Source organism: Hyperolius riggenbachi, chromosome 5 (assembly GCF_040937935.1).
Source record: "Hyperolius riggenbachi isolate aHypRig1 chromosome 5, aHypRig1.pri, whole genome shotgun sequence".
NCBI lineage: Eukaryota > Metazoa > Chordata > Amphibia > Anura > Hyperoliidae > Hyperolius > Hyperolius riggenbachi.
In genome coordinates, this window is record NC_090650.1 from 204,721,777 (window position 1) to 204,747,521 (window position 25,745).

The 25,745-nt window shown below is 44.8% G+C and overlaps 1 protein-coding gene across 1 annotated transcript in view; it reads right to left on the reverse strand.

The window, feature by feature from the left end:
* Positions 1-25,745, reverse strand: part of RECK (reversion inducing cysteine rich protein with kazal motifs) — a 182,480-nt gene that overhangs the window by 76,005 nt on the left and 80,730 nt on the right. Inside the window, exons 9-13 of the mRNA XM_068236611.1 lie at positions 14,492-14,759; positions 13,010-13,189; positions 9,994-10,206; positions 5,065-5,201; positions 3,415-3,555 (exon numbers count right to left, since the gene is read on the reverse strand). Of these exons, the coding sequence (XP_068092712.1) occupies positions 3,415-3,555; positions 5,065-5,201; positions 9,994-10,206; positions 13,010-13,189; positions 14,492-14,759 (939 nt within the window). The remainder of the gene's footprint in view (positions 1-3,414; positions 3,556-5,064; positions 5,202-9,993; positions 10,207-13,009; positions 13,190-14,491; positions 14,760-25,745) is intronic.

The window sequence follows — 25,745 nt, forward strand, 5'->3', positions numbered from 1 at the left end:
CTCTTGGCATAACAAGCAAGAATGTGGGTAAAAATACTAGCAACAAAAGTCAGCTATGGGTATGTCTGTTACTCGGAGGTACCGGGCATATCACAATGTGTGAGGTAAATACAGTACAGATTTGCTTTGAGTTTTCCAGAACTATGGCACTAGTTTATGCTGGGAATACACCAACAGTTTTTTCGGCAGATAGATAGCTCAATAGATAACTACCGACAGGTCCGATCTGATTTTGATCGTTTTTCTGATCGATTTTCTCATAGAAGTGAATGGAGGTCGATTGGAAAAACAATTGGAAAATTGATAAGAAAAACGTTAGGAAAGTAAATGTGCCAAAAAAAAAAAAAAACCCCACACATATTCCCTGCATAAGAGACTGGATGGAAAACAAGAAAAAGGGGTCGGAAGACAGTGCTGTTTCTGGCATACTCTGGTGGGAAACGAAGTGCAGATATTGCAATATGCCAGCATAATTTATTTGACCCCTTTTTATCATACAGGCATGTAGTATAAACTGTTGATAATAAACAAACTTCAGTTTGTGCAAATCATGGTTAGAAACATGTTGTTTGAAAGTGTTGCATTGCTTACTACAGTTGTTGCCTGACACACTGATTATCATCCCTTTACTCAATTGTGAATTGTGACATTTTAGCCATTTAGTAATTCAGTCTTGCTTTTCAATACATTTTCTTTTCAGATAAGGTACACATATTTTGCTACTATCTCTACTTGTTATATTGACTAAGCTGTGATTAAAAGCATGCTTTAAAAGATTACAGGTATGCTATAATATACTTATTTATCTAGCAGGAAATAGCTGGAGCATTCCAAGATCTATTTTTTGTTTCCAGACTGATGTACATTAATCACATGGGAATGGTGAAAGTGGTTTTAGATTACTATTTCTGGCCACTGGGATTTGTTAGAAGCCAACCGCCAAGCCTAAAGCTGCAAGATATTTGCTTTACCAAAGCAGACAGCATTTCATTTGAAAAGATCAACTCAAGAATATTGCTTCCTTTTTCTCTAACCTGTATAAAGGAAATTCACAAGCTTTTGCTTTGTTTAACTATTCACTTTACTAATGTCGGGTTGTCACAGATTTCACCTTCTGTTCTAGTTGTAACAAGATATATCAATAAGAAGTACAAAACGTTTGTGAACAGACACCATCACTTTGTCTTAAATCGGTTTCATTTTTCACAAAGACATGCACATTTTGGATCTGATTAGTGACCATGCTAGGCAGCAATTTACCAGGATCAGGAAAGTTCCGATTGTGGTTTTACAGAAAAAAACAAAAAATATGAATTACCTGCCATGGCTTATTTGGTAGATTATTGCTAGATACAGCCAGCAGGCTTATATCAGCTATCTGAAAAAGCAGATACCAGTACTACTGGCACTGTCTATTCAGTCAACATAGAGAAGACTTTAACCACTTGAGGACCGCAGTGTTAAACCCCCCTAAAGACCAGGCCATTTTTCAATAAATTGGCTACTGCAGCTTTAAGGTCAAACTGCAGTGCCACACGACACAGCCCACAAGTGATACAACCCCCCCTTTTCTCCCCACCAACAGAGCTCTCTGTTGGTGGGGTCTGATCGCCCCCAGATGTTTGTTTATTTGTGTGGGGTTTTATTTAATAAAAAAAGTGTTTTTTTTTAACTAATGTACCCCCCCTCCCCCCGCCAGCCAATCCCCGTGGTCAGCTGTCGAAGGCTTCAGCCTATGACAGCCGATCACCTCTTTGCCTTAGGAGGGGACAGCCGTGTCACAAGGCTGTCCCTAGTACAGCGCTGCTGTAGATCACAACGCTGTACCGTTAGACGGCAGTTTCGCCATCTAACAGTCTCCCGAGACTGAAGGCAGGGCTCCGCTCACCAAGCAGGAGATGCGCGCGCAGCCTACGCGCAATCTCCTGCAAAATAGAGCCCCATCGGCGTGACGCGGTCAGCTAGGAGTTAAGCAAGCTGACAAGGAAGATGACAAGATTATTTTAGCGTCACAGAAAACTTCAAGTTAAGGTACCCATACACTACATCGATTTCCTGCCGATATCAGCAGATTCGATCACTGTGATTGAATCTGCTGTGAAATCGTTAACGCAAATGTTGAGCGATTGACCGTTTTCCATCCGAAATCGACTGATTCAATTGATCTGTCCAGGCAGAAAATTTTGCTCAATCACCGGCGGGTCGGTACCGGGTAGTTAGCGGCATTTGATTCGGCGAAGACCGACACAGCAATACTAATACCTGTCCGCCAGCTCGAGTCCTGTGCTGTTCCATTCTTCGGCTGTCCCGTCCTGTGAGAAGGGGAAGTTCAAACATGCTGAAATCGATTCAAAATCTGTGTGCAGTGTACGGGCAGCCAATAGATCTCTCCCTGATCAGATTTGATCAGAGAGGGATCTATCTGTTGGTCGATTTGGCGACAATTGACCAGAGTATGGCAGCCTTAACGTATAGGTTAGGCTGTAAGAAAAGAACCAGGGGCGTAGCAATAGGGGCGACCGCATCGGGGCCCTTGGGCCAGAGAAGCCCCAAGGGGCCTCCCTCAACTACAGTATTAGCTCTCTATTGGTCCTGTGCTCATAATAATCACTTTTATAGATACTTTGAATAGTGGTAATCATTAACAAACTGCTCCCCATCCCCTTCTTGCACCTCTGACAGTGTAGTTGCCATTGGCAGATTTTGGTGCGCCGTATCAATTGTTATGTATGGAGTGTTTGGGGGGCCCCATTGTAAAACTTGCATCGGGGCCCACAGCTCCTTAGCTATGCCACTGGAAAGAACCCTGACAACTTCTATCAAAATGAAAATGAATTACAATCCCTTCATAGTTTATTGACTACAAATAAGCACATACGGAACAAGGCCAATGATTCTGCCGAAAGAACCCCATTTACCTGTGTAGGTAAACCTACAGAAGTGTGCAACCAAAAAGCACAAGAAGTTCCCTTATTGCATAACTCTACCTACTCCTTTAGGCACATGTCCATGTGAATGGGTCCCTTGTGTTTAAAACTGTGACAAGGGTGGTATAGAAGTGGGCGACCATTTGCCACCCCCTCTTGCACAGACAACAGCCTTATGTTAATGTGATAAGGGTTGGTAAAAGGACTCAGTCAGGTGGTCTACTCTCATATGGGAAAGAAACGCCCACTCCCTTGGCAATAAGAAGCTACCAAATGCAGCCTACCAGAAGAGAGGCATACATTCAGTATATTTTTTTGCAAAATGTAAAAGCACGCAATGTATAACTAGGGGATTAGGTCTAGTTGCAGCTACTCAGCCTTTGTAAATCAGTTACATGGCTCTTAGACCTAACAATGTAATATTTTTTTTAATGAAAAACTGGGAGGAGCCAGGCTTTTTTTTTTTTTTAGCTGCCAAAATAATTACCTTGAGCACATGAATATGGAAGGCAAGGTTCCCCAGGAAGGCATTCTTTTCTGTTCACCTCACACAAATGATTTGCTGGACATGGATTTGGGTTACATGGATGTGTAACATCCTCTACCACATAAACCAGTGGACTCGACCCTGTAACAAAAGAATACAAATTATGAAGGGGATTCAAGACATACAAACATATTTTTTAAGCAAACCATTATCTATGATTGTTTTGAGTAGTGCAGACTACAAATGTTCTTTCTTGTATCATTACGGTATCACTATGCCAAAGGAATAATGTCACACACAGTATAAGGGGAAGAAAAGGTGAAACTGCAGTTTCATCTTGTCAGATTGGGCTCCAATTGTGTGCATTCCGAACTACATATATACACATAGAACTACATATCTACAAACTATACAGCCAGGTGTAGCTTTCTTGGCATTCCAGCCTGCAATAGCATCCTGCACTAATGGCACTGGATGCTATAGCGGGTGGGAACGCAAAGAAAGCTACGCGTGGCCCAGGGCGCGCATGCACAGTTGCCGCTTCGATGAAAGTAGCTGGCGGTCGGAGAACGGAGGATCATGGAAGACCAAAACGGGACAGGAAGGCTGCAAGGGGCTGGCAGAAGCCCTTCGGAGGAAGCTTACGGAGGCGGGGAGGGAAGGGACTTAGGCGGGGAGCCGCGCTATACAGAAGGCAGGGGAGCAGCAGTGAGTGGAAGCCATAAGGTAAACAGCAGACTAGTGACAATCTGCGTGTCGCTAGCCTGGCGGTTTTTATAATGGGGGACAGCAGACCACGGGGGAGCCTGGGGGCACCTTGTAAGGACACAGAGGGTGGTGATTGTATGCAGAATGTGCCTCTGTGTCCTAATATTGATGTCACAAACCCACCTCGGGTTCTCTTTAAAGAGAATCTGTATTGTTAAAATCGCACAAAAGTAAACATACCAGTGTGTTAGGGGACATCTCCTATTACCCTCTGTCACAATTTCGCCGCTCCCGCCGCATTAAAAGTAGTCAAAAACAGTTTTAAAAAGTTTGTTTATAAACAAACAAAATGGCCACCAAAACAGGAAGTAGATTGATGTACAGTATGTCCACGCATAGAAAATACATCCATACACAAGCAGGCTGTATACAGCTTTCCTTTTGAATCTCAAAAGATCATTTGTGTGTTTACCTTCTGTCCCCTGCTTCTCTCATGCACTGAAGTGACAGGCTTCCTGCAGACAGCTCTGCCTGTGCCTGTGTTTGTAATTCCTCAGTATGTGTCAGCTAGCTACTTTCACAGCCTAACAGAGGAGGATTTTTATCCAGCTCTCTTCTATCACTGATAAGATAGCAGAGACGCTGCTGGCTTATGTAAATAACACACATACTGGAGTGTGCATAGAGGGACCTGGAGAGGGGTGTGCATAAACAGACCAGCACGGAAGAGTTGGCAGCCTTCCAGACACAGGCCGACAAGTCTGACAGGGGAAAGATACATTGATTTATTACAGAGACAGTAATAGTAGAAAGTGCTGCAGTAAGGCAGAGCACATTAGAACAGCATTAGGAACTTGTAGGATGGTAGAAAAAAACATTGTAATTTTTGATACAGAGTCTCTTTAAAGAACAAAGAAAAAAATTATATGGACTAGCACTTACGAAGATAGGTGTCCAATGGAATACAATCTAATGTATCGTCCGTAGAAGACAGAAGCTCACATATGCTTTCTGCTGTATGGCTTTCCGGGAATTTACTATGATCTCCACACTTTCTTAATATTTCCACACAATCTGTTCTATATGAATAAAGAAAATATTAGAACACAATAATCAATTCTTTCTAAAAGAGACAGTTTATACACTATCCATTATGCTATTATTAACTATTATTATTAAGTATTATTACTGTTTCTATAGCCACAGGAGACAAATAACTACTGTTTCATACTGTTCACGTAGGAGATTGGGGGCAGGGCCGGTTTAAGCAACAATGGGGCCCCAGGGCAAAATAAACCTAGGGGGCCCCCCAACATTTACCCCGGAACAAAAATCGGCATACCTTTTTTGCAGCTGGTATAGTCAGGGTGTGAAGTCACTCCCAATCGGTCGGAGCTTCACATTCTGGCTATCCCAGCCTGCATGGGGGACAAGGGGTTAAAAAGTTTCAGGAGGGGGGACCCCACATAATTTTGTTATTTTTTTTTAAATTCCCACACTCTAAACATAATTTTTTTTTTGTGGGAAAATAGAAAAAAATGCCAGGGATCTTCATACAGCCATATTGCGGCTGTATAGCGATCCCTGGCCAAAGCGCTGCGGCTGCGTATAGACCCCCTGGAAACCCCGTCAGGAAATTTATTGCGCTTTCATTTGATGCATGTAAAATTACACTACCGTTAGGTTTGCTACTAAAAGTGACATTTACCACATTTAAAAGTATACTTTTTTCCTTTAAAACTTTAAAATCGATTTTCTCAAAAACTATAAGGTCTTTTTGAAAAATGTTTTTTTCCTCTTATTCCTAATGATCTCCTTAACATATCCTGCAAATTTATTGTTTCTAGCATTTAAGGTGAATTTGCTATCAACCAATAAAGTCGGCAGGTTTTTAAATGTGTATTTTTTTCCTTTGAAACTTTAAAATCGATTTTCTCAAAAACTATAAGGCCGATTTCAAAAAATTTTTTTTCCTCTTGCAGCCACTGGGGGCCCCTACAAGCTCTGGGGCCCTGGGGCAGCTGCCTCCTCTGCCTCTATGGTAGCGCCGGCCCTGATTGGGGGTAGTCGAAATCACGTGGGACAACGCCTGCTTTTGATGTCCTCTGGGAATGGAAATCAAATGTCTCTTAATTTTGATGTGGAAATGAGCCTGTCTGGTTTCTTCCATTCCCTGAGCAGAATGTCCTCAGTCATGGAGCATGGTACAGTCCGTAGTCCATGTTTCTGTTTACTGAAAAGTGGCTGACGAGAAACTGACACACTTGTAGATGCAGCATCAAAGGTACTTAGTGATACTGAAATGGAAAAAGCATGTGGTCTTTTTCTAGCATGCATCGCTCTCATCTTTGCTGTTTAAACCAGTTAGCAAAGGTGAGCTCTTAGTAGGATGTAGAAACAAAAGAACAAGGGTGCGCTCCTATGGTGCATTCACTTTATTTACAGGTATCACGCTTAAAACAATTGCACTTACATTGAATGTGCAAGTATTGCACATGTAGGGGTCAACCGGAAGAAGGCGTGGCTAAGCAGGAAACGCGTTCTGACGAATAGATGGCTTGCCAGAAGGAGTAGGAGCCGGCGGTTGTCCCCAGTCCACCAGCCTTACATCGTGCACGGACCCTGAAGCCCTGGCCAGGCTCAGGAAGTGGGAGTGACTCGCTGGCGGCCCCCTACATGTGCAATACTTGCACATTCAATGTAAGTGCAATTGTTTTAAGCGTGATACCTGTAAATAAAGTTAATGCACCATAGGAGCGCACCCTTGTTCTTTTGTTTCTACACCTCAGATTCCTGGCACCACCCAGCAAAGGGAGCAGCACCGTGGGCATAACATTCATTTAAAGGGCCATACTGAGCTATAGCTAGCGCCGGATTTACACTTTTCTCTTAGTAGGATGTGCCAGTCAACAAAGCGGCTGATGGTTGACAACATCCTCAAGATTTTAGGACTGTTGGAAAGGAAAAGGTATACATGAGTATACATGTGTCCACTGTACTGGGCAAGGAAGCATCCACATTATTTGAGCCAAGTCCTGAATAAGTGTGTAGTGGCGTCCCTACCATGGGGCGGCCAGGAGCGCTCCGCTCCGGGTGTCAGCTCCAGGGGGGGTGTCATCAAGGCCTCCCCAGAAGCCTTGATGACACAGGAGGGGAAGCAGCGCTGAAGGAGGGGTGGCAGCGTCGGCGGGGAGGGGGGAAATACCCCCCCACATCTCCCTCACCTGGGTCCCCTCCTTCGGCGCTTCCCCTCCACGATTGCCGGCAACGGACACTGACCAGTTTACCCGAGCAGGGCTACGGGAAGATGGCCGCCGACGCCCGCACTGGAGACTAAAATAGACGGCAAGATGGCCGCCGACGCCATCTGGCCGTCTATTTTTGTCTCCAGTGCGGGCTTCGGCGGCCATCTTCCCGTAGCCCTGCACTGATGACGCAGCAGGAGACGGCGCGGGACATTCAAGAGGAGCTGCGGAGAGAGAGGCTGCCTGGGATTCGGAAGAGAGGTTTCATCTGCAGGTAAGTGAATGTTTTTTTTTTCTTTTACAGGTGCACCGGCCACCCACCGCTGCTGCCCACCTACCCACCACTGCTGCCCACCTACCCAGCAGGCTACCCAGCAGGCTACCCACCACTGCTGCCCACCTACCCACCGCTGCTGCCCAACTACCCACCACTGCTGCCCACCTACCCACCAGGCTACCCAGCAGGCTACCCACCACTGCTGCCCACCTACCCACCGCTGCTGCCCACCTACCCACCACTGCTGCCCACCTACCCAGCAGGCTACCCAGCAGGCTACCCACCACTGCTGCCCACCTACCTACCACTGCTGCCCACCTACCCACCACTGCTACCCAGCAGGCTGCCCACCTACCCACCAGGCTACCCACCACTGCTGCCCACCTACCCACCACTGCTGCCCACCTATGCACCACTGCTGCCCACCTACCCACCAGGCTACCCAGCAGGCTGCCCACCTACCCAAAAGGCTACCCAGCAGGCTGCCCACCTACCCACCACTGCTGCCCACCTACCCACCACTGCTACCCAGCAGGCTGCCCACCTACCCACCAGGCTACCCAGCAGGCTGGCCACCTACCCACCACTGCTGCCCCCCTACCCACCAGGCTACCCACCTACCCACCATGCTACCCACCTACCCACCACTGCTGCCCACCTACCCACCAGGCTGCCCACCTACCCACCAGGCTACCCAGCAGGCTGCCCACCTACCCACCACTGCTGCCTCCCTACCCAGCAGGCTGCCCTCCTACCCACTAGGCAATCAGGCTGCTCACCCTTCACCACCTACCCACCAGGCTATCAGCTTGCCAACACTCAAATCTGCTACCGATATTGTGTATTTTGTGGTCAGATCTGCTACCGTCATTGTGTATTTTGTGGTCAGTTTAACTACCGATATTGTGTATTTTGTGGTGAAATCTGGTGCTGACATTGTGTATGTTCTGGTCAAATGTGCCGCAAGATTGAATGATTTTTTTCTGGTCAAATCTGCCGACATGATTGAATGTATTTTCTTGTGAAATCTGCTCACATAACGTGTAATGTCTGGTGAAATGTTCTCGCATTACGTGTATTTTATGTTGAAAGCTTCTGACATTTTGTGTATTTTCTGGAGAAAAGCTGCGCAATGATGTGAATTTTCTGGAGAAAGGTTGACTAAAACTTGGGTGCACTTTTAAATTAGCTCCGCCCCATCCGGTCATAGCCACACCCATTTTTCGTGTACCGTGGGGGGTGTCTTTCAATACCTAGCACCGGGTGTCAAATGCCCTAGGTACGCCACTGGTGTAGTGTGCCAGCGAAGCAGGTAACTTTGGCGCACAACGCTGGGCGCTGTCATAGCACTGGCCAGACCCTACATTACATCTCCCTCTGAGTTGCTACAACTTAGAGTTGGAATAGTATTTAACGCCACCGGGAAGTTTATCGGCAGTAGGGAGAGCCATCACACGTACTCTGTGCCAGGCCTCTCAATCAACAAAGTGACTGCTGGTTGACCATCCTCAAGGTTTAAGAACTGTTGGAAAGGAGAAGGTATCCATGAGTATGCTTGTGTGCATTGTTTTGGGCATAGAAGCATCCACATAATTTGTGGCAAGTCCTGAACATGTTTGGGGTCTGCCAGATTGCATATGTAAGCTTAAACTTGAGTGTGGCAGGAGGCGTGCATGCAATTCCGATTTTTTATATGATCTGATTTTTGTTTCCGTTTAAAAAACATAGCAGCATGCAGTACTTTTTTCATCGGAATCAAAAATCGGATCGTACAAAAAAAATCGGAATCGCATGTAGTGTGCAAAAGGCTGTAAACAGGTTTTTACACATGGTTTTCTGCAGAAGTAGTTTCTTCTACTGTTCACCATGTAATTTGGGAAAAGGAGCCTAAACATAAGAATAAAACTGAGCATTATATGCTTCATATGTACAAGTGAAACTCGAAAAATTAGAATATCATGCAAAAGTAAATTTATTGCAGTAGCTCAACTTAAAAGGTGAAACTAATACGGTATGTGAAATACGAACCCTTTGCAGTTGTTTTGGGTTAATCAGCGGATTAGAGTCTGACACTTTGAGCCTAGAATATTGTAATGGTCTGAGATTTTGATGTTTTCATAAGCTGTAAGCCATAAACATCAACATTATAACAAATACAGGCTTGAAATATCTTGCTTTGCATGTAATGTGTGTAACTTGAATTTGAATTGCTGAAAAGAAAAAAAGTTGAATTACTGAAATAGATGGACTTTTGCCTGATATTCTAATTTTTCACTTTTCACCTGCATGTGTAAGAGCACAGTGATCAAAAACTGTTCAGAAATAATGCTAGAAATAGGTGTGACTTACTTGCAAATGATGCTGCCTCGAGTTCTACCATGGCAAGGTTTAATCTGCAGAGAGCAAGCAATTGCCTTCCACATTTCTGGATGACACTTCCTAATATCAAGGACAGGAATATTCATGAACGGCATCTTGATGCTTCCTTTCTCCCACAGCTTCATGTCATTCATTGCTCCTTGGTCTGATTGAGCATTACAACTCCGGAAAAATTCAGTCGGCCTGAAAAATAAGAACACATTATATTCACTTATGTTCAACTGTAATTTTTTATTCAGTTTTATTGGATTGACATACTGTAAAAATAACATATCATTTATGATAAACATTCAGTTTTTTTCTTTACACACGTAAGATGTGGGAGGACTATGGAAGGTCTGATTGCTTGCTTCCTTAAAAATAAATCCTACTTTCCTGGCCTGGTTCTAACATAATCACTACCAGCTTTCATTTAACCCATTTGCAGATTCAAAAGATTTGTCTCATTTGAGATAAGTGCACTGCTTTTGACCTTAGTCGGCAGAACTCGTTGTGCTGTAAATTCTTGGAATGCTTTGATGTCTCTCTGTTAGCAGAAAATATAAAAATGAAAGCAGAAGTTATTGTCTCATAATGCCCCCTAGTGACAAGTGGCCATAAATACATGTTACAGCAGTACTAATTAGAAGCAAGGACATGTAACAAATAAGAAATAAAAAAATGTGTTAAAATAAATTGGCCTGGAGTGCTTGCAAACCTCTAAATAAAATGGCTGCAGTTTAAAAAGCAACAACATATTATACAGAACTTTATCATAAATATAAGGGGTACCAATGACAAACCAAAATATAGTATAAAGATAAACTCTGATATATAGAGGACCATGTGCAAGTGAGCTTGCACGTATAAGGATAATTTTATGAAGCCAGGTCAGGAGTACTTCATACAATAATACAATTTATTTGCTGAAGCCTAGAGGTAATACAAGGTGATCATCACACCAAAATAGTCATTCATAAACAAACGGGAGGACCTCTATATAAACTGTGTTAAATGGCAATTTTATTGATCTGTGCAGAGATTACAAACACTATGCCAACATTCCTCTATCCAGATTCAGTCAGTAAACAACAATCAGTCTATTTAATTTGCAGAAAACCAACCACTGCAATGGAACATGTCTATTGTGGAACTAAAGTGATCCTTTAAGGCCCATACACACGTCAGATTTTTTTAAACGACGGGTCGTTTGCAGTAGTGGTCTTTATCCAGCGCTGTCCTGCTGTTCTGGAATGTCGTTTTAGTTGTTTAATGGGTTCAGTCAGCCAGCCAGGACTGTCTGTTGATGCGGCAGGAGCAAGTGTTCGTGAAAGGGATGGCTAAATTAATGACAGCAGCGACTGTCTTGAGGACTGATCAGACAGAGGTTGACTTGAGGACTTAGAACCAGTGTCTGGTTTGACCACTACTGGCTGAGGACCTGCATTAGAGCTACAAGTATTAAGTGACAAATGTTTGAGTCATTTTATTATTCTGCAGATTTTATCGTACATTCTCAAGACTATGCTGGTTGCTGTCAGTGTAAACCCAAACCAACAAGTGGTTACACTATACTGTTTGCTAATATTTGCCACTTTTTCCTGGATTCCTAATGACTTGTATCAGTAGGAATGGAGGTGAATCCTGACTCGTCAGTACAGTTTCTAGAAAATGACTGGTTGGAGTGAGCTCCGAGATGTCTCCCAGTGCATCACTGCTGAATATATGCAAACTGAATTATCGCAAATTCTTTCTGTTTTAAGAAAACAAACTTTTGTTTTCCATAGCATTTTAGTAAGGGGGCTTTTAGGACCACTGTAGCTCCTTACACACTCCAATGAGTTCTGGTTCACCATGAGCTTGCTGGTTAGTCTGTACCTCTGGGTGTTTCAAGCTCTACTCCATAGAGCCAAATTAATCCATGCCATGCACTGTTGAGGATCAACCAATCCGAAACAATCTGTATGCATGTTGGATTATTATGGCTCTGTACAAATTAACAAGCTGACATATCATTGCATTCCAGCGGTCCTGGAGGTGTGTTTAGCTTCTAAGGGCAACAATGGTTAATTTGCATATATTCAGCAGTGATGCACTGAGAGACATCTCGGAGCTCACTCCAACCTAAATTATCGCAAATTCTTTCTGTTTTAAGAAAGCAAACTTTTGTTTTCCACAGCATTTTAGTAACTGGGCTTTTAGGACCATTGTAGCTCCTCACACACTCCAATGAGTTATGGTTGACCATGAGCTTGCTGGTTAGTATGTACCTCTAGAAAATGACAAACTGTCTTTAATTAAGTTACAGCATTTTAAAACTGTTTCATTTTTTAGATAAACTGAGAAAATGTCTATTAATATACCACATGTCTATTTATGGGACAGTAGGAGTATTGTCAGATAATGTAAGTGCAGAACCAATTGTGCACTTGAATAGCTCCACCCCAGGGTACAATTAGTGTTTGGTATATTATTATTATTATCATCATTTAGTATTTATATAGCGCCAACCTCTTCTGCAGCACTGTACAGAGTATATCGTCTTGTCACTAACTGTCCCTCAGAGGAGCTGACAATCTAATTCCCTACCGTAGTTCTTTATGTATGTATTGTATAGTGTATGTGTTGCAGTCTAGGACCAATTTAGGGGGAAGCCAATTAACCTATCCGTATGTTTTTGGGATGTGGAAGGAAACCGGGGTGCCCGGAGGAAACCCACTCAGACACAGGGAGAACATATAAACTCCTTGCAGATGTTGACCTGGCTGGGATTCGAACCAGGGACCGAGCGCTGCAAGGCGAGAGCGCTAACCACTACACCACCGTGCTGGTATATCAGATTTTCAGGGTGATCAAACGGTGTGACTTCCTACAAGCCTGACTGTACCTTCCTGTGACAACTACAACGTTACACAAAGCCACAAAAAAGAACACATTTCTGAAGTGGGACAGATTGAGTCCAACATGCAGAGTGGCAAAATTAATGGGCAAACAACGCAACACATACCTATTGTTAAAGTTGGTACAGTATGTTAGGTTCCGACATCCTAACTGGCATGGTTCTCTTACATCTGCCAGGCATGTTATCATTGGCACCTCCAAAGTGTTGTACTCGCATGCCAATTCAAACTCTTGCCAATTTTGAGTATTTCCCCAGCTGGTGCTGTATAATTTAGTACATAATTCCCTAAAACAAAAAGACACATTAAAGCACCCAAATATTGTACTGAAATAGTATTTTTTCATTTCCATTACAAAACTTTTAAAGTCCAATTCCCAATACAAATATGTTGCTAGTTGTATGTAGAGCGGGTGTAAAATACAGTACTGTAAAATGTTTACAGTACTGTAAGGCTACTTACACACTAAGACGTTGCGTTAGGTGCTACGTTAAGGTCGCATAACGTGCACCTAACACAACGTATGGTGGTGCGGGAGAGGACGGTAGAGTGAGCCGCGTTAGGCAGCTCTATCTGCATAAGGTCTCCCAGAGTGGCGCTGATTGGCCGGCGGGACCACGTGATGCGGAGCGAGACACTCCGCATCACGTGGTCCCGCCGGCCAATCAGCGGCCGCCAGTGCAGTGCATATTAAGTAGCCATGTGCGCGGCTACTGTAGCGGCATCTCCCCGCCTCCTCTCCGCCCCCACTGAGCATGTGCAAACAGTCTAACGCGGCTAAAGCCGCTAGTACGCACAGCATGCTGCACTTTCACTACAACGTGCAGTGTTACATGTAACGCAACGTGGGCAGTGTGAACAGCCCACTTGTGTTACATTGCTGTGCGTTGGGGGAGCGTTACAGGCTGCACTAACGTGCGCCTGTAACGTCCCTGTGTGGAAGCAGCCTAAAAATACAGCTTATCTAGTAGTAAAATAGTTGAGCATGCTTGAGTTGCAGACTCATTTTATGTTGTGATTTAACTGTCTGGGACTAAAACATTGTTTTACAAATAAAGGTTTGGTACAGAATACAGCCACAACACTAAGCTTACAAAACGTATTTAACATAAATTGAGGAAGGGCTTTGCTCCAGCTAATTAGAAATGTAAACAAATATGTCCATATGTAAAACATTATAATTACTTTGCCTAGTGAGGTATTGTAAAGAAAAATTAAAGGTATTTATAAAGAAGAGATTTCTTTTAAGACCTCACGATTAAAGAACAGATAGAAGAGAATGAGAAAAGAAACTCATCAATTTATTATAAATTGTATCTCTATCAACTGTGATTGTTTAAAAAGTAGGCAGTTCAAAACAAATTAAAACACTCTGAACCAATAAGTCTGAACTGTGGTATTTTAAACACAATACCCTAACCTTTCAGTTATGATAACCACAGTGTTAGCAGTTGATTTTCAAATGGTCATGGTAAAGAAAATGCCATATGCTGACAATGAAATTTGATTGCTCCACAATTTGCCATTACTAGCATAACTGCTTGGGTGATCTTCAAAAGACCTTCTGGCTCTCAATAGCTTTTATTTACCTGCATATTGATGAATTTGCTTTTGAACAGCAATGAAGTTTAGCCCCATCAAGTCCAGTAGAAGGTGGAGGGGCAACTGTGACCCCAGGATGTGCTGACCTAGAACTTTCCAGAAAGCATTGCCAGAGAGGGTCCTGTGGTAAAGGCATTTTTTTACAAGCAGTGATTATGCTCTCAACAATCTCAACCTCTGTTGTTTTGGTCATGAGAATTGTTTTGCAAGCGGTCCGACAATCATGGTCCTCAGCTCTGTCACAGCAATATAGACCTGTTGAGAATTAAATAAAAATAAAACACTCGTGTCCATACAAACACTGTATACGACTATATTGTGAGATGATGCTTGGCACACAAACCCAATTCTGTGGCACATTTTAAACAAAATGCACACTCCATATCCAAGGATCTCATATAAAGCAAGAATGTCTTTAACCACCATGCTTCCTGAAGTCAGCTGTAATTTTGCCTGATAACTATTACCAACCTTACCTACTGTAGTCTGCTAGTGATTTACCTCGTATCTATTACCAATCTTGACTAGTGGGACCACAATACATTCCTCATATTTGCCTCACCTCCAGTCTAGCAAACCCTGGGTACTAAGCTTGTACCCTTAGTTGTGTGTGGGACATGCGTAGGACTTATGGCCCAGTGCTACTGTGCAGCAAAGTAATCCAGTATCTACCAGAGGTGCTTGTCCATCATCCTATCGTGGGTGTAGTACAACTAAGACTCCATAAAAAAAAAGTGCTTACCAATTGGGCAGTATAGTGGTGTAGTGGATAGCACTCTTGCTTTGCAGTGCTGGGTCCCCGCTTTGAATCCCAGCCAGGGCACTATCTGCAAAGAGTTTTGTAAAGTATGTTCTCTCCATGTCTGTGTCGGTATCTTCCATGCACTCTGGTTTCCTTCCAGATCCCAAAAACATTCAGATAAGCTAATTGGCTTACCCATAAATTGGCCCCATACTACAACAGACATAGGACCATGGTAGGGATTAGATTGAGAGCTCACATAAAGAAAAAAATGCCTGACTTAACCACCACCTAATAAATAGCTGACTGTACCTCTAATTAAAGAGGGAGCGACTTCACTAAAAAAAAGCATCAATAGTCAATAAATACAGCATAGTACATACAGCCCAGCCAATCCTAAGCCGCACACACCTTGACAAAGTTTGCAAGAGGGTGGGTGTAGTGCGTAGCTGAGCTGGTTTAAGTCTCATGGCCTGGGAGCGCTCCCATCAGCAGCGGTAGCAAATCTTTGCATACATGCGGTGTCAGCGCCTGCTCCCTGGCTTAGCTGTACTATCCACTGCGGGTACAGTTCACATCTGCATTGCAGAACAAAAGCTGCATGCCAACAGCAGCCCTATGAACATGCCAGTGCATCATTCTGAAGGTGAATGGATGGTGATCGTGACTGTATCATCGACACCGGGACGTGACCTACAGGTGGTTAGATTTACATGCAACTAATTGCTGTACTTGCTAGCTGAAGAAATGTGTTATCCTTGCTAACCTGCACTGCTATATAGCCCTCTCTGAAGATCTGGAAGTTTGTAAGTGTGGTATGTAGGAGCGCTCATACATGGCCATTATTTTTTTTTTTTAATAGATTGGTCTGTCTTTTTGTATACTTCACCAATAAAGCTGATTTTGTATTTTTTTTGCTTATACCATGAGCAATTATGCTGTATTTATTTATTGACTATTAGATTGAGAGCGCCTCTGAGGGACAGTTAGTGACATGAATATGTACTCTGTACAGCGCTCTGGAAGATGAAGGTACTGAATACTAAATAATAATAATAACCTGCAGATAGTGGTATGTAACAGCAACTCTCAGGCACATATTACCTAGCTACCCAGTGCCATCACTTCTAAGTACCCAACATACCAATAGCTATAGCCTATGTAGATTACTAATATATTTTTTAACCCATGCAAACTGAGTTAATTTAAATCATTCATAATTTGTCTAATGACAAATGAAATAGCAATAATTGGAGCATATAATGCATGTATTAGTTTATTTTGCACATTTGTAGAGACAAAATGTCTGTTGTGTTTTACGGTGAACACTTCAGAATTCACATAACTGTTCTTCAACACGGTTTACAATCTCAAGCCCGTCATACTCTGCACACCCTAGAGCACATTGTAGGGGTTTGTCAGCTAACTTAGATGTAGATTTTTCTGGGCTCTGCAAAGAAGTTGGAGCACTCGGAAGGAAACCCACATACACAAAGCACATTCAGATACCATGTAAATAAAGTCTGCTTCGTACTCTACCACAAGGTGAAGACTTGGGGCCAACATATAACCAAGACGACACATCTGATCTGGTTGTTTTCAGCACAGAACAAAGCAATAATCTTATGCCTGTGAGACAACTGGACAACCACTACCAAATACTATTGGGAAAAAGAATTGTCAGGCCAAGCTTCTTTTTTGTTTTTTGTTTTTTTGTGGGTTGCTCCTGAGGGTGGTCAGAACACATCATGTCTGGCCATATAATCCCTGTACATATATAGCTGTATTTATATATATGCAGACCTGTTCATCTTCCCTGCTGTGTAACAAACAAGCCCTCAAACAATGAGCAATCAGCAATGAGTGAGGGTACCAGTATTTCAAGTATACATCTTCACTATTAATGTGTCACAAAATCAACACAAAGTAGACAATGCATTTGACAGAGACGGATAACATAAAAACAGACTATACATCACAGTATAATGTCAGGTTGTAGACCCGGCCTGATGCACATTTTGCAACTTGAGAGCAGCTGCTTCTTCAAAGGCACAAATGCAAGTCATTGTCTGTCTCCACGATTATACAGTAGAGGCAAAGAATACATGAAACGGGTATTTCATATGAGTCCATACACAGCAGACAGTAACAAGAGCAATCGAAAATGAGGCACTATAAATGCTGACACTGATTCAGTGTGATTAATGATCAAAGATGTTGAGTAGAAGATTTAAAGAGCAGGAAACTTCAGAGGCAAATATTACAACTTCTGTTTTTAACCCACACCAGCTTAGTCATTTATAAAGCCTGTTAAAAAAAAGAGGAATTTGCATCATGTATACAATGTTTGAAAAATGTAGATGCAGAAAACAAAGCTGCTGACTGGTGGATTGAAAAATCCAATACCGAGCAATATTTGCTGTAGCTTTGTGTTAAAACTTAACTATGTCTTCTAGTATGTATTCTTAGTGGTAACCCCGAGCTCAGCTCGGGGTAAGCCGCCGCAGAGGATATCTCAGCCCCTGGTGGGGCGATTCGCTCCATTTAAAGTGCTGTACGCGCAGCTAGCACTTTGCTAGCCGCGCGTACAGCTTGATCGCCGCCGCTATGCTGCTATCGTCTGCACGCAGCAGCGGAAGAGGCCTCCCCGCCAGAGCCCTGCGCTGCCCGGACCAGTAACTTCTAGGCAGCGCTAAGGGCTGGATCAGAGGCGTTTGACATCATTCCGATCGTCGCCATGGCGACAGGAAAAGCAAAACAGGGGAGCGCGTTATATACTCTGTTTGCTATTGATGCCGGCGACAATCGCACTAGAGGGACACATGCGCCCTCTAGTGTTGTTTCATGTAGCTACCACTCTGGTAGCTTTACATGAAACAAAAAAAAAAAGAACCCTTTATGAACCCTTTACCACTGTGATATAATGACCTACAATGAATGCAGCTATGCACCTAGTTAATGTTAACCTCTCTTTTGAGGTCACTCTGGGCATCCTTACAAGTCTCCAACTAACACTACTATTTATTACCCCAAATGAATAGTGACTCCTGGACAATCAGTACTGGTGATAAACACCACTGGTGTACATCAGGACAATGAAAACTTTACAAGAACTACACCCAGCAGAGGTGACTGTGAAGACAAAAAATTATATACTTACCTAAGAAGAGGGAAGCCTCGGGATCATCAAGAGCCTTACCACGTCCTCCAGACCACCATGGCTCCCCGATACCATCTTGAAGATCACAACTGCACTCCTCTTCATGCATGAGCACTGCCATGCTGCACCCACATGAGAAGGATAAGGGGCATACTATGGAGGTGTACAGTAGTGTTGGGCGAACATCTAGATGTTCGGGTTCGGGCCGAACAGGCCGAACATGGCCGCGATGTTCGGGTGTTCGACCCGAACTCCGAACATAATGGAAGTCAATGGGGACCCGAACTTTTGTGCTTTGTAAAGCCTCCTTACATGCTACATACCCCAAATTTACAGGGTATGTGCACCTTGGGAGTGGGTACAAGAGGGAAAAAAATTTAGCAAAAAGAGCTTATAGTTTTTGAGAAAATTGATTGTAAAGTTTCAAAGGAAAAATTGTCTTTTAAATGCTGAAAATGTCATGTTTCTTTGCACAGGTAACATGGTTTTTACCGCCAGGCAGTCATAAATGTAATAAAGAGAAGAGGTTCCATAAACAGGGACCGGTAACGCTAACCCAGCAGCAGCAGCAGCACACGTGATGGAACAGGAGGAGGCGCAGGAGGAGAAGGCCACGCTTTTTGAGACACAACAACCCAGGCCTTGCATGAGGACAAGAAGCGTGCGGATAGCATGCTTTTTACCGCCATGCAGTCATAAATGTAATAAAGATAAGAGGTTCAATAAACAGGGACCGGTAACGCTAACCCAGCAGCAGCAGCAGCACACGTGATGGAACAGGAGGAGGCGCAGGAGGAGAAGGCCACGCTTTTTGAGACACAACAACCCAGGCCTTGCATGAGGACAAGAAGCGTGCGGATATAGCAGCAATGCTTTTTGCCGCCATGCAGTCATAAATGTAATAAAGAGAAGAGGCTCAATAAACAGGGACCGGTAACGCTAACCCAGCAGCAGCAGCAGCACAGAGCACACGTGACGGAACAGGAGGAGGCGCAGGAGGAGAAGGCCACGCTTTGAGACACAACAACCCAGGCCTTGCATGAGGACAAGAAGCGTGCAGATAGCATGCTTTTTACCGCCATGCAGTCATAAATGTAATAAAGATAAGAGGTTCAATAAACAGGGACCGGTAACGCTAACCCAGCAGCAGCAGCAGCAGCACAGAGCACACATGATGGAACAGGAGGAGGCGCAGGAGGAGAAGGCTACGCTTTGAGACACAACAACCCAGGCCTTGCATGAGGACAAGAAGCGTGCGGATATAGCAATGCTTTTTGCCGCCATGCAGTCATAAATGTAATACAGATGAGAGGTTCAATAAACAGGGACCGGTAACGCTAACCCAGCAGCAGCAGCAGCACAGAGCACACGTGATGGAACAGGAGGAGGCGCAGGAGGAGAAGGCCACGCTTTTTGAGACGCAACCCAGGCCTTGCATGAGGACAAAAAGCGTGCGGATATAGCAATGCTTTTTGCCGCCATGCAGTCATAAATGTAATACAGATGAGAGGTTCAATAAACAGGGACCGGTAACGCTAACCCAGCAGCAGCAGCAGCACAGAGCACACGTGATGGAACAGGAGGAGGCGCAGGAGGAGAAGGCCACGCTTTTTGAGACGCAACCCAGGCCTTGCATGAGGACAAAAAGCGTGCGGATATAGCAATGCTTTTTGCCGCCATGCAGTCATAAATGTAATACAGATGAGAGGTTCCATAAACAGGGACCGGAAACGCTAACCCAGCAGCAGCAGCACACGTGATGGAACAGGAGCAGGCGCAGGAGGAGAAGGCCATGCTTTTTGAGACACAACAACCCAGGCCTTGCATGAGGACAAAAAGCGTGCGGATATAGCAGCAATGCTTTTTGCCGCCATGCAGTCATAAATGTAATACAGATGAGAGGTTCAATAAACAGGGACCGGAAACGCTAAACCATCCCAGATGTTCATTGGTCATGTTACTTGGTTGGGGTCCTGGAGTGTTGCGTAGTCATTTCCAATCCAGGATTGATTCATTTTAATTTGAGTCAGACGGTCTGCATTTTCTGTGGAGAGGCGGATACGTGAACCTTGCAGGCAACGGCATTCTTCAAGCTTCGGGTTATTTTGCTGACCACGTGCTCATGCAACTCAGGCACTGCAGAGCGCGCAAAGTGGTAGCGGCTGGGAACCACGTAACGTGGGATGGCCACTGACATCATGCCCTTGAAGCTGTTTGTCTCCACCACTCGATATGGCAGCATTTCGCAGGCCAGAAGCTTGGCTATGCTGGCTCTTACTGCCACGGCCCGGGGGTCATTTGCTGGCAATTTCCTCTTGCGCTCAAACATCTCCGAGACAGACAACTGAACCGTAGGGCTGCACAACGAAGGGCTGTTGGTTGTTGTGTTTGATGAACACTGGGAGACCTCAAGAGCACTACTCCGGAAAGTGACAGTGTCAGCGTCATCTGATTTTTTGGAATGTTTTGAACCACGCAATGGCTGGGCTACTGCTGCTGCTGAGGCGGGTCTGGTGGTGAGTCTGGTGAACCCAAGGGAGGCAGTGTTGCTGGTGGTACCCTGTCCTGCCGCGTTTGCCCACAGAGTGGGATGTTTGGATAGCATGTGGCGGCTCATGCTGGTGGTGGAGAGGTTGTTAATACTTTTCCCCCTGCTCAGGCGGGTCTTGCACACCTTGCAAATCGCCATGGTAACATCCTCAGTGCAGTCTTCAAAGAAAGCCCAGAATTTGGAGCACCTGCCTTGCTGGCGATTTCTGTTTGCGCCTCTTTTGCCTCTCACTTGAACTTCCACGCTTGTGGTGCCTGAAATTGCGCGCCGCCTACCTTGTGGCACAAGGCGAACTCGTGCAGCAGTGGGTTCTTCAACAGACTCATCTGTGCTGCTGCTACGACGGCGATGTTCTCGTTCACAAACAAAATCTGGGTCTATGTCCACATTGTCCATACCCTCCTCTTCCATCTCCTCAAACTCGTCATATGTCATTGTGGGGGGCCGCCGCCGTGGAGTACAGCTCCCCAGCACAACCGTCAGGGGAAACACCTCTTCCCTTGCCCCTCCCTCTTTCACCGGATTTCTTCCTCATTTCACTTATCCTTACAGTACACGCTGACTGGCAGCAGTACAGTGGCAGTACAGAAATGCTATACAGTGGTGGGTGAGCGGTGTACCACTATTGCCAGCAGCGACACAGAGCACAATGCTATACAGTGGCGGGTGAGCGGTGTACTACTGTTCCCAGCAGACAAAGAGTGGCAGTAAACACAATGCTATATAGTGTGGCTGAGCCGTGTACACAGAGTGGCAGTAAACACAATGCTATATAGTCTGCTATATAGTCACCCCGAACGGGGTGATGTTCTGCAGCACCCGAACAGTGGCGAACACTGTTCGCCCAACACTACTGGGAACGCAGATTTTAGTACCTAAACACACGATACAACATGTTTTCCGGGGTCGGACTCTGAGGCACATACAGATGGTCCCGATCATCATCCTCATCATACAACTCTTCTCCTGAGTCTGACCCACCCACCACCTCTGCCACCCCAACATCCCCAGACACAGTCACAGACCCCTCATCGTCCTCAACATTAACTTGGGATGCTGGCCTGAGCCCGACCTCCTCCTCCACATCAGGCCCCATCATCCCCTCAATGGCAGCCCTCATTAATCGCTCTGGCGCCGGACCGATGGACACAACGTTCTCCTCCGGGGAGGGCTGCTGCTGACCACTGGCTGCTGGGGTGGATGTTATAGCTTGCGTGGGGCGTTGGCTGTTGCTGTTGTTGGGAGTGCTGCTCACAGCGGAGGTCTCTGAGGAACTCATGGTGAGCTCATATAGTGGTTGACGGTGAGTGGAGTATTACTGATCCCAGCAATATACACACTGACTGGCAGAGTACGCAATGCTATATAGTCTGGCTGAGCCGTGTACACAGAGTGGCAGTGAACAATGCTATATAGTCTGGCTGAGCGGTGTACACAGAGTGGCAGTACACACAATGCTATATAGTCTGGCTGAGCCATGTACACAGAGTGGCAGTAAACAATGGTATATAGTCTGGCTGAGCGGTGTACACAGAGTGTCAGTAAACAATGGTATATAGTCTGGCTGAGCGGTGTACACAGAGTGTCAGTAAACAATGGTATATAGTCTGGCTGAGCGGTGTACACAGAGTGTCAGTAAACAATGGTATATAGTCTGGCTGAGCGGTGTACACCGAGTGTCAGTAAACAATGGTATATAGTCTGGCTGAGCGGTGTACACAGAGTGTCAGTAAACAATGGTATATAGTCTGGCTGAGCGGTGTACACAGAGTGTCAGTAAACAATGGTATATAGTCTGGCTGAGCGGTGTACACAGAGTGTCAGTAAACAATGGTATATAGTCTGGCTGAGCGGTGTACACAGAGTGTCAGTAAACAATGGTATATAGTCTGGCTGAGCGGTGTACACCGAGTGTCAGTAAACAATGGTATATAGTCTGGCTGAGCGGTGTACACAGAGTGTCAGTAAACAATGGTATATAGTCTGGCTGAGCGGTGTACACAGAGTGTCAGTAAACAATGGTATATAGTCTGGCTGAGCGGTGTACACAGAGTGTCAGTAAACAATGGTATATAGTCTGGCTGAGCGGTGTACACAGAGTGTCAGTAAACAATGGTATATAGTCTGGCTGAGCGGTGTACACAGAGTGTCAGTAAACAATGGTATATAGTCTGGCTGAGCGGTGTACACCGAGTGTCAGTAAACAATGGTATATAGTCTGGCTGAGCGGTGTACACAGAGTGTCAGTAAACAATGGTATATAGTCTGGCTGAGCGGTGTACACAGAGTGTCAGTAAACAATGGTATATAGTCTGGCTGAGCGGTGTACACAGAGTGTCAGTAAACAATGGTATATAGTCTGGCTGAGCGGTGTACACAGAGTGTCAGTAAACAATGGTATATAGTCTGGCTGAGCGGTGTACACAGAGTGTCAGTAAACAATGGTATATAGTCTGGCTGAGCGGTGTACACAGAGTGGCAGTACACACAATGCTATATAGTCTGGCTGAGCGGTGTACACAGAGTGGCAGTACACACAATGCTATAGAGTCTGGCTGAGCGGTGTACACAGAGTGGCAGTACACACAATGCTATGTAGTCTGGCTGAGCGGTGTACACAGAGTGGCAGTAAACACAATGCTATATATAGCGTGGCTGAGCGAGGTGCACAGTGGCAGTACACACAATGCTATATAGTCAGGCTGAGCCGTGTACACAGAGTGGCAGTACACACAATGCTATATAGTGTGGCTGAGCGAGCGGTGTACTACTATTCCCAGCAGACACAGAACAGTAAACACAATGCTATATAGTGTGGGTGAGCGAGCGGTGTACCACTATTCCCAGCAGACACAGAACAGTAAACAGAATGCTATATAGTGTGGCTGAACGAGCGGTGTACCACTATTCCCAGCAGACACAGAACAGTAAACAGAATGCTATATAGTGTGGCTGAGCGAGCGGTGTACCACTATTCCCAGCAGACACAGAACAGTGAACAGAATGCTATATAGTGTGGCTGAGCGAGCGGTGTACTACTATTCCCAGCAGACACAGAACAGTAAACAGAATGCTATATAGTGTGGCTGAGCGAGGTACACAGAGTGGCAGTAAACAGAATGCTATATAGTGTGGCTGAGCGAGCGGTGTACTACTGTTCCCAGCAGCGACACACAATGACTGGGGGGGACCCTGGCTAGCGTGGCTGGAGAGCGAACTACCCTGCCTGCCTACCCAAAGCTAAACCCACAGAGAAATGGCGGAGATATGACGTGGTTCGGGTATTTATTTACCCGAACCACGTGACCGTTCGGCCAATCAGAGCGCGTTCGGGCCCGAACCACGTGACCCGTTCGGCCAATCACAGCGCTAGCCGAACGTTCGGGGAACGTTCGGCCATGCGCTCTTAGTTCGGCCATGTGGCCGAACGGTTTGGCCGAGCACCGTCAGGTGTTCGGCCGAACTCGAACATCACCCGAACAGGGTGATGTTCTGCAGAACCCGAACAGTGGCGAACACTGTTCGCCCATCACTAGTGTACAGTACTTGAGTGGGTGCAGCGCAACCTGCTCATGATGAAGAGGAGTGCTGTCGCGATCTTCAAGAGGGTACCAAACAGCAGTAAGTAGTAAGTAGTAGCGGCCGCAATCAGGAATCTGACATGCTCTGGTTGGATTTTTTCAGGGGTCAGGGCATGGCAACAGTAGGGGCCAGGAGGACGGTCAGTTAGTCAGGCTTGGGTCACACATAAATCTGCACATTTCTGGTCCAGTCCTGTCAGTTGTGCACCCATTTTCTATCAGTTTTACCTGACCGGACTGGAAGTGTACACATAGAAACTCAAAATACAAAAACTGACAGGACTGGACCGGACCGAACATGTACAGATTTATGTGTGAACGCACCCACTGAAACACAAACAAAACTGATGCCAACTGTCAAAAACTGACAGGACAGGACTGGACACCCTTTTATGTGTAAACCAAGCCTTAAAGAGAATCTGTACTGTAAAATTCTTACAATAAAAAGCATACCATTCTATTCATTATGTTCTCCTGGGCCCCTCTGTGCTGTTTCTGCCACTCCCTGCTGCAATCCTGGCTTGTAATTGCCATTTTTATGCAGTGTTTACAAACAAAAGACATAGCAAGTGATAGGCTGAGAGTAGCTCAGTGTGTGAGTCATACAGAGTGTGCAGGGGGCCTGGAGAGGGTGTGTATAGCTTCTATCCAATCACAAGCAGCACAGCACATTCCAGCCTGACTGTCTGAGCCCGACAGAGGAGAGAAGATTAGATCATACAACAGAGATAACACAGCCACTGTGCAACTAGGAAAGGCTGCAGTAAGACAGAGCACATTAGAACAGCTATAGGAACTTATAGGATAGAAGAAATAAGGCTCAACATTTTGTTACAGAGTCTCTTTAAGGGTCAGATTTTTGTATTGTTAACAACAGACAGAAAAATTGATTGCTATTCTTGAATTGAACAGATAGTTAAAAAATTGTATGGTGTGTGCCCCACACACCATACAATTTTTTAACTATCTGTTCAATTCAAGAATAGCAATCAATTTTTCTGACTGTTTTTAACAATACAAAAATCGGACCACTGTACCACACACCTGTGTTTAATTAATTAGATAAGGGCTTACAATTGATGGAACACACAAAAAAAAAAACACAGGAAAAAATACACCTTTATTTCCAAATAATATATTGTCACCATACATTGTACTAGGAACATAATTTGAATGTTGTAATAGCCGGGACTAATGGGCAAATGCA